The 12,790-nt window shown below is 58.7% G+C and overlaps 1 protein-coding gene across 2 annotated transcripts; it reads right to left on the bottom strand.

The window, feature by feature from the left end:
• Positions 1 to 1,398: 1,398 nt before the first annotated feature.
• On the bottom strand, positions 1,399 to 12,764 carry LOC142496994 (phospholipid transfer protein C2CD2L-like). 2 transcript variants are annotated; one of them, XR_012802156.1, is made up of 11 exons: positions 12,647 to 12,764; positions 11,097 to 11,217; positions 10,120 to 10,228; positions 7,807 to 7,917; positions 6,383 to 6,554; positions 5,447 to 5,545; positions 4,757 to 4,890; positions 3,653 to 3,920; positions 3,012 to 3,204; positions 1,765 to 2,394; positions 1,399 to 1,682 (listed from the first exon to the last, which is right to left on the bottom strand). XR_012802156.1 is itself a non-coding variant. In XM_075604166.1 (10 exons), the coding sequence occupies exons 3-10, from the start codon at positions 10,120 to 10,122 to the stop codon at positions 2,370 to 2,372; spliced, it is 1,005 nt and encodes a 334-aa protein (XP_075460281.1). In that variant the 5' UTR covers positions 10,123 to 10,228; positions 11,097 to 11,217; positions 12,647 to 12,764; the 3' UTR covers positions 1,399 to 2,369. The 2 variants fall into 2 exon arrangements, 1 of the variants encoding a protein (XP_075460281.1); XM_075604166.1 differs by having other exon boundaries at positions 1,399 to 2,394.
• Positions 12,765 to 12,790: the final 26 nt, after the last annotated feature.

The raw sequence follows: 12,790 nt of genomic DNA, 5'->3' as shown, positions 1-12,790 counted from the left end.
CACAGGAGGCTTAATCAGTCCCTGCTTCACCATAGGTGGCTCAGTCTGTGCTTCAGCACAGGTGGCTCAGTCTGATTGAGCCACCTGTGCTGAAGCAGGGATATCCTGAAAACCTGACCTGTTGGTGGCCCTGGAGTTGGCCAGACCTAAATCTAAGCCCTGGCCAGGTGACAGGAAGAAATCAGAATGGTTATACACAGAGCTGGGAGAGGGCGGCCATGACACAGAATGGTTATACACAGAGCTGGGAGAGGATGGCCATGACACAGAATGGTTATACACAGAGCTGGGAGAGGGCGGCCATGACACAGAATGGTTATACACAGAGCTGGGAGAGGGTGGCCATGACACAGAATGGTTATACACAGAGCTGGGAGAGGGCGGCCATGACACAGAATGGTTATACACAGAGCTGGGAGAGGATGGCCATGACACAGAATGGTTATACACAGAGCTGGGAGAGGATGGCCATGACACAGAATGGTTATACACAGAGCTGGGAGAGGGCGGCCATGACACAGAATGGTTATACACAGAGCTGGGAGAGGGTGGCCATGACACAGAATGGTTATACACAGAGCTGGGAGAGGATGGCCATGACACAGAATGGTTATACACAGAGCTGGGAGAGGGTGGCCATGACACAGAATGGTTATACACAGAGCTGGGAGAGGGCGGCCATGACACAGAATGGTTATACACAGAGCTGGGAGAGGGTGGCCATGACACAGAATGGTTATACACAGAGCTGGGAGAGGGCGGCCATGACACAGAATGGTTATACACAGAGCTGGGAGAGGATGGCCATGACACAGAATGGTTATACACAGAGCTGGGAGAGGGTGGCCATGACACAGAATGGTTATACACAGAGCTGGGAGAGGATGGCCATGACACAGAATGGTTATACACAGAGCTGGGAGAGGGTGGCCATGACACAGAATGGTTATACACAGAGCTGGGAGAGGATGGCCATGACACAGAATACCTTTCATAGAAGGGATTAAGAAAAGCAGGGGCGTGCGTTTGCTTTTACACTTCACCTTTATTCAATTGCAGAGTATTTGAGATTAATTAACAATCACATTATGTGTAGGCGTTCCCGTGCGCTGCCTTATATGGATTTTCCTGCTTCTCCTCGGGGTAACCTAACCGGCAAGGCCTCGCCCCGGACGTATAGCGAATTGCTTGGCTGGAAGTACCTGCGCGTTGGGGGGGGGAGGGGTAATAGTTGGTCCCTAAACCCCACTAACCCAGCGCTATACCCGAGGCCCCTACGTACGGCGCACACATGAAAGAATGGACAGAACACAGCAATATTCGGAGGTTCCTTGTATATAACAAGCTGCTCATACCCCGGGGGGGGCGGGGGGGGGACTGAAATAATTGTACGCAGAATTAAAAAAAAGACGTTTTATATTGTGCGGCGTCATTTAAGGACTTGTTCTGAAATAAAGCGTATTCACAGGCGGTGGCTGAGCCACTTTCAAGTTAAACATTATTCCACGCCGAGATTTTATTTTCATGTAGAGGGGGAAATGGATTTTTTACTTTGTTATATTTATTCCTACCCCCAAAGTCTTTCTTTGTCATTCCTTCCCTGGAGCGGGCGGTAACCTAACTCCTGTGTGGCTTTGGAACCTGGAGCGGGCGGTAACCTAACTCCTGTGTGGCTTTGGAACCTGGAGCGGGCGGTAACCTAACTCCTGTGTGGCTTTGGAACCTGGAGCGGGCGGTAACCTAACTCCTGTGTGGCTTTGGAACCTGGAGTCGTGTGGTAACTCTCTGTAACACCCCTGTATAGTGTCGCTCTTGCACCCGGGGGGGGGGGGGGGATCGGCGCAGTGCTATGCTGAGCGTGAGCATTGTGGGCACATATAGGTCTGGGAAGGCGGTATATAGGGCTGGGAAGGCGGTGTGTGTATATAGGGCTGGGAAGGTGGTGTGTGTATATAGGGCTGGAGGGCGGCATTTGTACGGTGTAATAAATAGAGGGTCATATACATATTTACAGGCCTGAGAAGCAACAGAAGAAACACATTTGTTTCACACATCGTGTGCTGCTCCCTGCACAGGAAGTGACATCACTTCACGTCCACGAGCTGTGACATCACATTTACTTCACCACCACCGGCAGTGACATCATCCAACGCCATGACATCACTTCAACTCCACCGGCAGTGACATCACACTATCCCCTCACTGTCCCTGGCACAACTGACGCTTCCCCATTGTCCGTACTTCTAATCAAGGAGCCGGAAAATGTATTTTTCTGCTTTCTTCCTGACAAACGTTCCCCTCACCCCAAGGCAACGATGAAGAGGTCCCGTCCGTGTTATGAGGAGAGCCATGTGCTTCCTCCCCCTCCTTCAGCCCTCTGCGGGGGGTCCTGGGCTGTAAGAGAGTAACCACACTCAGGTGGAGGCACTCCGGTAGTTATGCTGCCTGCGTCTCCCCTTCGTTCCCTAGAAATCCTGAGGCACCTCACCTCGTGGGGGGGGGGGGGGGGGGAAGGGAACGGATTTAATGCGAGGGATTAAAATGCCTCACAAATAACTTACATTTGTGGTAACCCATCCCCTGCCAGAAAAGGTCATTTCTTTATTTCTAGGCCCTGTACATGTGTGAGATAGAGATATATATATATCATTCAATCTATCCATCAATCTATCAGGGAGGCCTGGGATGTAAAATAAATGAAATAATGTTACAATGGAAGAGACCGGGTGTGAATGAGTGACCGTGCCGGGATTGAGTGTCACTCATAGGAACACACAGCCTCACTCAATCTCTCACTGGGAAGTCCAGCCTCACTCACTCAGAAGAGGGAGCCTCATTGAAAGTGATGGGGGGAGGGGAGCCCCCCACCCTCACTTCTCTCCCCCCGGCGGGGGGCAGAGTTTTACCCCCCACCCTCACTTCTCTCCCCCCGGGGGGGGGTCAGAGTTTTACCCCCCACCCTCACTTCTCTCCCCCCGGGGGGGGGTCAGAGTTTTACCCCCCACCCTCACTTCTCTCCCCCCGGGGGTCTCCCGCCGGGCTTGGATTTGCTCTTTAAGGAGAAGCGCTTGATGAGGCGTCGGGGGAAGCTGCCGCGCTTCTTGCCGGGACCAGCGTCGGTCAGGTTGTCGTGCGACTGGCTGAGTCCTGCAGTCCTGTGGCGCCGGCGGAAGAGGAGATTGGTCCCACTGCGCAGGAATCCCACTGCAAGACAGGGAGAGGGGGGGACAGGCTGAGCCACTGGTGTGTGGGGGGGGGGGGGGTCTGCAAGTGTGGTGTGCGGCGTGTATGTGTGCGTGGCGCGTGTGTGTGTGTGCGTGGCGCGTGCAGTGTGTAAGGGTGGGGTGTGACACACACACACCCCTGCCCCAGAGAACTTACAATCTATGTGCTGCTTAGAGGGACAGTGACACAGAAGGGTCCGTCACAGGGAGCAGAGGGGACAGGGAAGCGACATGGGGAAGGATATCGGGGACGGACACCGTGGACAATCTCTTATGATGGAGGGTGGTGGGCACAGGACAGAGGGGGCGGTCCCACAGAAATGTCACTGTGGTACGAAGGAACAGAGTGACATATAAAGAGGGCAGCTGCTGGTGGTCACCGAGTGCTCCGATCGGGTCGCAGCCCCCACCCGGACCCTTGCACTCACCTTTGTGGTCCTTCAGGCTCCGAGTTTCCAGGGCCCCCGTGGACCCAGTCTCAGACTCCAGGTCCTCCACCGACGGCCGGTCAGAGATGTCAGATCTCGTAGTGTCATCCGTGTCCGGCCCGAGAGGGGGGGTCACCTCAGAGGACAGGGCGTCGGAGGAGGACCCCAGGAGCGGATCCTGACCCCACATGGGGAAGCCCTGCAACGAGGCATCCATGGAGGCTGCGTATCCAAGGGAGAGCGCCATCTCATCCTGACCAATCGGGACCTGGGTCAGAGGAAACAGAAGGTACAACCTCAAGCGGCAACCATCTTGGATTTGTGAGGTCACTGGCGAGAGAGGCTGCAACGTATGGAGATTCCACACAGAACTGCCATTTGCATTCTTCTTGTGCACCAAACTATCCTGACAGGCGGGGCCATCGATCATGTCCCTCCCAGCGCAGGGTGACACATGGACACTGGGAGGTGACAATGATAGTGACACAAAACGCCCATGGAATCTGTCCTATCACCATGTGGTGGGAGGGACACAGAAAGAAGGACCTGTGACCTCTCTCTGACACAGGCTAGGGACCTACTGCCCATGTAGACTGTCCCATCAACTGTAGTGTGATACAGACAGAAGGGACTGGCGAACTGTCCAGTCTGTCCCTCCCACTGCAGGGTGACACAATGACAGACAGAAGGGACCTCTCCCTGTAGAGTGACACAGACAGATGAGACCTCTCCCCGCAGGGTGACACAGTGACACAAACAGAAGGGACCTCTCCCCGCAGGGTGACACAGACAGAAGGGACCTCTCTCTGGAGGGTGACATGGTGACCCAGACAGAAGGGACCTCTCCCCGCAGGGTGACACAGACAGAAGGGACCTCTCCCCGCAGGGTGACATGGTGACACAGACAGAAGGAACCTCTCCCCGGAGGGTGACACAGACAGAAGGGACCTCTCCCCGGAGGGTGACACAGTGACACAGACAGAAGGGACTGTGCACACTGGATCCTGTCCTAGCTGCGCCCTCACACACGGTGACATGTAACACTGGCATGTCCGGGACACAGATAATGTGAGTATTAGGTACCCCGGGCCATGTCTGCATTACCTTAGAAACCCCCGATATGATTAACGTGCTGCGTTTGGTGGGGGTCCTCTTGGCCGGCTTGGTGGTGGGCTCAGTCAGCTGTCTGATCGCTGTGTCAGCCACAGGGTCCAAGCGGCAGGACACGGGGGAGCCCCCTGCCGGAAATAAAGGGACATCACAGCATCACTGGCACAGGTCCGATCCAGCCGCACAGACAGATGCAGATGCACACAAACAGGCAGGCAGACACAGACAGACAGGCAGGCGGACAGACAGGCAGACAGACACTGACGCACACACAGACAGGCAGACGCACACACAGACAGGCAGGCGCTCGCACAGACAGGCAGACACACAGACATGCAGACAGACACTGACGCACACACAGACAGGCAGATGCACACACGCACATTCAGGTGCACAGGCTGACAGACGCTTACACAGTCAGGCAGGCGCACACAGACGTACGCACAGAAAGGCGCACAGGCAGGCCGACGCACGCACAGACAGACGCACAGGCAGGCAGACGCACGCACAGAAAAGGTGCACAGACAGACGCACACATCTATATACCTATTTTATAAACCAGGAAATTTAACTTTCTACATTTTTCGTATTTGTTTCATTTAGACTTTTTCTTCTGCATGAAGAGACTGGGACGTAGCGCTGCCGCGGTGGGAGGAGCCTGAAGAGTGAGTCTCCGGGACTTACCGCTGTCACTGGGGGAAGACCCTGGAGAGCAGCCGCGGGACAGGTCGATAGGCTTATTCTCAGTCACCTCCACCTTGGACGGGGACCTGGAGGGGGATTCTGGGGGCAAATAGAAGGGAGTGATCTCTTATGTGAAACTATACTCACCGTAGCGCTGGATTCCAGATCCACCAATACAAAGGCAAGGACCTGTAACCATGGGAATAACCCAACCAATCCCAGGTCCCGGGGTCTGTAACCATGGGAATAACCAAACCAATCCCAGGCCCCGGGGACTGCAACCATGGGCATATCCCAACCAATCCCAGGCCCCGGGGACTGCAACCATGGGCATATCCCAATCAATCCCAGGCCCCGGGGACTGCAACCATGGGAATAACCCAACCAATCCCAGGCCCCGGGGTCTGCAACCATGGGAATAACCCAACCAATCCCAGGCCCCGGGGTCTGCAACCATGGGAATAACCAAACCAATCCCAGGCCCCGGGGACTGCAACCATGGGAATAACCAAACCAATCCCAGGCCCCGGGGACTGCAACCATGGGCATATCCCAACCAATCACAGGACCTGGGGTCTGCAACCATGGGAATAATCCAACCAATCCCAGGCCCCGGGGTCTGTAACCATGGGAATAACCCAACCAATCCCAGGGGAAGGAGTTTAGCCATGAGAATAGTGCCACTAATCCCAAACGGAGGAGCTAGAACCATGGGAATAACCCAACCAATCCCAATACATGGAGCTAGAACCATGGAAACCAAACAACCAATCCCAGGCAAATAGGTTGTAATCATACTGAAATTTCACCCAATCAAGAGCCAATGATCCAAAGACTAGCTGGTCCAGCCCGGATTCCTAGATTGTGAGCAGAAACTGTACATAAGAGACCTGTGCAGCCATCTCCGGGGGGGAGGGCCTGGCAGGGAATCCTCACCTATCTTGCTATCCAGCCTGGGCCGGGACTGAATGGTGGTCACCGTGGTAACAATGGTCCCATCTGGCATGACTGTGCGATCCATCTCTACCTTCTTGGTGGGGGTGATGTTAATTCTCTGAGCTGTGGCCCCAAAGGTCGCTCGTTGGGGGGCCGCCTCTGGGAGGAGGAACTGTGATGGGCGAGACCGCACAGTTATAAGTAGAAGAGTCTGTGTATTAGGAAGTGCGGGTACACGCGTGTCCCTGATGTCTCTGGGTATTAGGGGGTACGCGCGTGTCCCTGATGCCTCTGGGTGTTAGGGGGTACGCGCGTGTTGCTGATGCCTCTGGGTGTTAGGGGGTACACGTGTGTCCCTGATATCTGTGTATTAGGAGGTATGCGTGGGAAGGGGGGGAGGAGGGAGCGCGGGAAGGGAGGAGGAGAGAGCACAGGAAGGGGGTGAGGAAGAGGAGAGAGCGCGGGAAGGGGGGGGGGGAGAGAGCGTGGGAAGTGGGGGGAGGAGGAGAGAGCGCGGGGAGGAGGAGAGCGCGGGGATGGGGGGGGGGAAGAGAGCAAAAAGGGGGGGAGGGGGGAGAGAAAGCAAAAAGGGGGGGAGGGGGAGAGAGAGCAAAAAGGGGGGGGAGGGGGGGAGAGAGAGCAAAAAGGGGGGGAGGGGGGAGAGAGAGCAAAAAGGGGGGGGGAGGGGGAGAGAGAGAGCAAAAAGGGGGGTGAGGGGGAGAGAGAGCAAAAAGGGGGGGAGGGGGAGAGAGAGAGCAAAAAGGGGGAGGGGAGAGAGAGAGCATAGGAAGGGGGTGGGGGAGGGGGAGAGAGAGCGCATGGAAAGGGGAGGGGGAGAGGAGAGCGCATGGGGAGGGGGAGAGAGCACATGGGAAGGGGCGGGGAGGGGGGAGAGAGAGCACATGGGAAGGGGGCGGGGGAGGGGAGGGAGAGAGAGCGCATGGGAAGGGGCGGGGAGGGGGAGAGAGAGCGCATGGGAAGGGGACGGGGGAGAGAGAGCGCATGGGAAGGGGCGGGGAGGGGGAGAAAGAGCGCATGGGAAGGGGCGGGGAGGGGGAGAGAGAGCGCATGGGAAGGGGCGGGGAGGGGGAGAGAGAGCGCATGGGAAGGGGCGGGGAGGCGGGGAGGGAGAGAGAGCGCATGGGAAGGGGAGGGGGGAGAGAGAGCGCATGGGAAGGGGAGGGGGGAGAGAGAGCGCATGGGAAGGTGAAGGGGAGGAAGAGCGTATGGGAAGGGGAGGGGGAGAGAGAGCGGCATGGGAATGAGAGGGGGTGGGTGAGAGAGAGCATGGGAAGGAGGGTGGTGAAGGGCGATAGAGAGCACGGGGAGGGGGAGAGGGAGCACGGGAAAGGGGAAGGCGGTGAGGGAGGGAGCAGAGGCTCATGAGGGGAGGGGGAGGTGTCCTGCGGGAATGATCCCCTCACCGCGTCCCCGTCGCTGGCCTTTAAGTTGAACACCATGGCAGGTTGTGCGCTGAGCAGAGCGTCCTGTATCAGATCTTGCAGTGTGCACAGCTCCGCACCGCCCTCATCGCTCTGCGCAGGGGGGAGGGAGAGAGGAGACAGAGAGAATATTACATGTCCCCCTCATCGCTCTGCGCAGGGGGAGGGAGAGAGGAGACAGAGAGAATATTACATGTCCCCCCCATCGCTCTGCGCAGGGGGGGGGGGGGAGAGGAGAGAATATTACATGTCCCCCTCATCGCTCTGCGCAGGGGGAGGGAGAGAGGAGACAGAGAGAATATTACATGTCCCCCCCAATCGCTCTGCGCAGGGGGGGGGGGGAGAGGAGAGAATATTACATGCCCCCGCATCGCTCTGCACGGGGGGGGGGGGAAAGAGGAGACCGAGAGAATATTACATGTCCCCCATCGCTCTGCGCAGGGGGGGGGGGGGGGGAGGAGAGAATATTACATGCCCCCGCAGCGCTCTGCACGGGGGGGGGGGGGGGGGAAGAGGAGACGGGGGGGATTATTACATGCCCCCTCATCGTTCTGTGCAGGATGGGGGAGGGGGGGGGGGAAGAGGAGACCGAGAGATTATTACATGTCCCCTTCATCGTTCTGTGCAGGATGGGGGAGGAGGACCAGGAGATTATTACATGTCCCCGCCATCACTCTGCACAGGGGGGGAGAGAGAGAGAGAGGAGACCGAGAGAATATTACATGACCCTCATTGCTCTGTGCAGGGGGGGGGGGGGGGGAAAGAGGAGAGAATATTACATGCCCCCCTCATCGCTCTGCGCAGGGGGGGGGGGGGGGAGAGGAGAGAATATTACATGCCCCGCATCGCTCTGCGCGGGGGGGGGGAAGAGGAGAGAATATTACATGCCCCCGCATCGCTCTGCGCAGGGGGAGGGAGGGGGGGGGGGAAGAGGAGACCGAGAGATTATTACATGTCCCCTCATCGTTCTGTGCGGGGGGGGGGGGGGGGGGCGAGGAGACCAGGAGATTATTACATGTCCCCCCCTATCACTCTGCACAGGGGGGGAGAGAGAGAGGAGACCGAGAGAATATTACATGCCCCTCATTGCTCTGCGCAGGGGGGGGGGGGGGGGAAGAGGAGAGAATATTACATGCCCCCTCATTGCTCTGCGCAGGGGGGGGGGGGGGGGAAGAGGAGAGAATATTACATGCCCCCTCATCGCTCTGCGCAGGGGGGGGGGAAGAGGAGAGAATATTACATGCCCCCGCATCGCTCTGCGCAGGGGGGGGGGAAGAGGAGAGAATATTACATGCCCCCTCATTGCTCTACGCAGGGGGGGGGGAAGAGGAGGAGAACATTACATGCCCCTCATCGCTCTACGCAGGGGGGGGGGTAGAGGAGAGAATATTACATGCCCCTCATCGCTCTGCGCAGGGGGGGGGGGAAGAGGAAGAGAATATTACATGCCCCTCATCGCTCTGCGCAGGAAGAGGGGGGGGGGGGTTAAGAGGAGACCGAGAGATTATTACATGTCCTCCCCAATCACTCTGCACGGGGGGGGGAAGAGGCCCCTCATCGCTCTGTGCAGAGGGGAGAGAATATTACATGCCCCCCCCATCACTCTGCACAGGGGGGGGAAGAGGCCCCTCATCGCTCTGTGCAGAGGGGAGAGAATATTACATGCCCCCCCCATCACTCTGCACAGGGGGGGGGAGAGGCCCCCCATCACTCTGCACAGGGGGGGGGAGAGAGATGAGACCGAGAGATTATTACATGTCCCCTCATCGTTCTGTGCAGGGGGGGGGGGGGGGTTAAGAGGAGACCGAGAGATTATTACATGTCCCTCATCGCTCTGCGCAGGGGGGGGGGGGGGGGGGGGAGAGGAGACAGAGAGAATATTACATGTCCCCTCATCGTTCTGTGCAGGGGGGGGAGGAGACCGCTAGATTATTGCATGTCCCCTCATCGCTCTGCGCAGGGGGGGGGAGAAGAGAGGAGACCGAGAGGATTATTACATGTCTCCCCTATCACTCTGCACAGGGGGGGGGGAGGAGAGAGATGTGACCGAGAGAATAATACATGCCCCTCATCGCTCTGCGCAGGGGGGGGGGGGGGAGAGGAGACAGAGAGAATATTACATGTCCCCTCATCGTTCTGTGCAGGGGGGGGGGGAGGAGACCGCTAGATTATTACATGTCCCTCATCGCTCTGCGCAGGGGGGGGGAGAAGAGAGGAGACCGAGGATATTATTACATGCCCCCTCATCGCTGCGCAGGGGGGTCCTCTCCTCTCCCCCCCCTATCATGCACTCACCATGTGTGACAGCCTCGGGGTGACATTGCACCGTGAGATCGGGGGGCTCCCTGAACCCCCAGGACACGAGAAGCCCCTCCTGAGGCAGCTCCTGGAGCCGGACTTCCATCTGGATTCGCAGGGGAGAGCGAGGCGTTACTTCTTATTCCACCGCACACGGTAGGGGGGGGGGGGGGTACATCGCTTCACAGGGAACGATCTACTAAACAAGGCTCAGCAGAACGGGAGACCTTGCTGTTTATCTGTTAACCCTTCCCCTGCAATGCACTAGCGCAGGTTACAATTCCCCGCCCCCCTCCATTATACACCTTTCTCAAACCCGAAATGAATATGGTCGCTAATCGCGTCCCACAGAAATCCCTTCGCGTCAAAGAGCCTGACGCGCTCAGAGTCAGCGCAAGGCAGCGTCTCGGATAAGTCTCTTTGAAGTCTACATGTACGACAGCTCGGTGCTGCCTGCTGGGGCGGTGAGTGAGAATTAAGAGCATTATTGAACAGATATTGGGTATCTAAGAGTTGCCATGTGGACACTACACTGCAGGCTTTTGGCCTAGTTCTATAGGAATTCAAATCCCAACGAAATAGGGGGAGGGAGGAATACAAAACAGGCCGGGTTATTCTCTAGGGACAGGGGGTCTCAAACTCAGTCCTCAAGGACCACCAACAGGCAAGGTTTTATGGATATCCCTGCTTCAGGACAGGTGGCTCAATCAGTCCCTGCTTCAGCACAGATGGCTCAATCAGTGGCTCAGTCTAAGACTGAACCACTGATTGAGTCACCTGTGCTGAAGCTGGGATATCCTGAAAACCTGACCTGTTGGTGGCCCTTGAGGACTGAGTTTGAGACCCCTGACCTAAGGGATCAGATGGAGGTCACTTCCAGGTTTGGGGAATTAATGGGGGGAGGTGAATGTGACATTGAAGCCCCCCTGCTCACAATAGGGTGTTTATGTATCCCACAATGCACTGCAGCTTACCAGTGCCTGATGTACAGTTAGGGAGACCTGGTAAGTATCCAGAGAAACTGCGGCGGGCGATTGCTGGGTGACGGAGACGGGGGAAACGGATGCTGTCTGCGGACAAGTGGCAGAGAAACACCTGAGAGGGAGGAGAAGGAGGGGAGGGGGAAGAGAGATGGGGGGGAGGAGGAGGACGGGAGATGGGGGGGGGAGGAGGAGGACGGGAGATGGGGGGGAGGAGGAGGACGGGAAGATGGGGGGGAGGAGGAGGACGGGAGATGGGGGGGGGAGGAGGAGGACGGGAGATGGGGGGGGAGGAGGAGGACGGGAGATGGGGGGGGGAGGAGGAGGACGGGAGATGGGGGGGGCAGGAGGAGGACGGGAGATGGGGGGGGAGGAGGAAGACGGGAGATGGGGGGGGGGAGGAAGACGGGAGATGGGGGGGAGGAAGACGGGAGATGGGGGGGGGAGGAGGACGGGAGATGGGGGGGGAGGAAGACGGGAGATGGGGGGGGGGAGGAGGACGGGAGATGGGGGGGGGAGAAGGACGGGAGATGGGGGGGAGGAGGACGGGAGATGGGGGGGAGGAGGACGGGAGGGGGGGGAGGAGGACGGGAGGGGGGGGGAGGAGGAGGACGGGAGATGGGGGGGAGGAGGAGGACGGGAGATGGGGGGGGAGGAGGAGGACGGGAGATGGGGGGGGGAGGAGGAGGACGGGAGATGGGGGGGGGAGGAGGAGGACGGGAGATGGGGGGGGGCAGGAGGAGGACGGGAGATGGGGGGGGGAGGAGGAAGACGGGAGATGGGGGGGGGGAGGAAGACGGGAGATGGGGGGGGAGGAAGACGGGAGATGGGGGGGGAGGAGGACGGGAGATGGGGGGGGAGGAGGACGGGAGATGGGGGGGGAGGGAAGACGGGAGATGAGGGGGGGGCAGGAGGAGGACGGGAGATGGGGGGGGGAGGAGGAAGACGGGAGATGGGGGGGCGGAGGAAGACGGGAGATGGGGGGGGGAGGAAGACGGGAGATGGGGGGGGGAGGAAGACGGGAGATGGGGGGGGGAGGAAGACGGGAGATGGGGGGGGAGGAAGACGGGAGATGGGGGGGGGGAGGAGGACGGGAGATGGGGGGGGGGGAGGAGGACGGGAGATGGGGGGGAGGAAGACGGGAGATGGGGGGGGGAGGAGGACGGGAGATGGGGGGGAGGAAGACGGGAGATGGGGGGGGGAGGGAGGACGGGAGATGGGGGGGGGAGAAGGACGGGGAGATGGGGGGGAGGAGGACGGGAGATGGGGGGGGAGGAGGACGGGAGGGGGGGGGGAGGAGGACGGGAGGGGGGGGAGGAGGACGGGAGGGGGGGAGGGGGGGAAGGAGGAGGGGGGGAGGGGGGAGGAGGGGGGAGGAGGGGGGGGAGGGGGGGGAAGGAGGAGGGGGGGGAGGAGGGAGGGGGCGAGTAGGATTAACTTCTTACTGTTACATGTGAAACTGAACAATAACCCCCCCCACCCACAAGTCACTGCACCTCCACCCTGCTCTGCTATTCCTGTACTGACCCAACAAACACACACACCATATTGTTGTCCCGACTGGTCAGCGCAGGTCACATGACTGACGTGTACCACAGGCCGGAGGGGAGCGCTTTCCTCAAACAGCATCTGCACCGAACTCTGGGGAACGCGGGGTTAAAGCACAAATATATTATTGTCATAGCCGC

Source organism: Ascaphus truei, chromosome 6 (genome assembly GCF_040206685.1).
Source record: "Ascaphus truei isolate aAscTru1 chromosome 6, aAscTru1.hap1, whole genome shotgun sequence".
NCBI lineage: Eukaryota > Metazoa > Chordata > Amphibia > Anura > Ascaphidae > Ascaphus > Ascaphus truei.
Note: the sequence above shows the minus strand (reverse complement) of the source record. Positions and strands in the feature narration are given on the sequence as shown.

Coding starts and splice junctions, on each gene's coding strand:
- LOC142496994 (XM_075604166.1), bottom strand. Junction 5,546..6,382: donor CAGGCTGGATAGCAAGATAG/GTGAGGATTCCC, acceptor ATTTGCCCCCAG/AATCCCCCTCCAGGTCCCCG. Junction 4,891..5,446: donor GTCTTCCCCCAGTGACAGCG/GTAAGTCCCGGA, acceptor TATTTCCGGCAG/GGGGCTCCCCCGTGTCCTGC.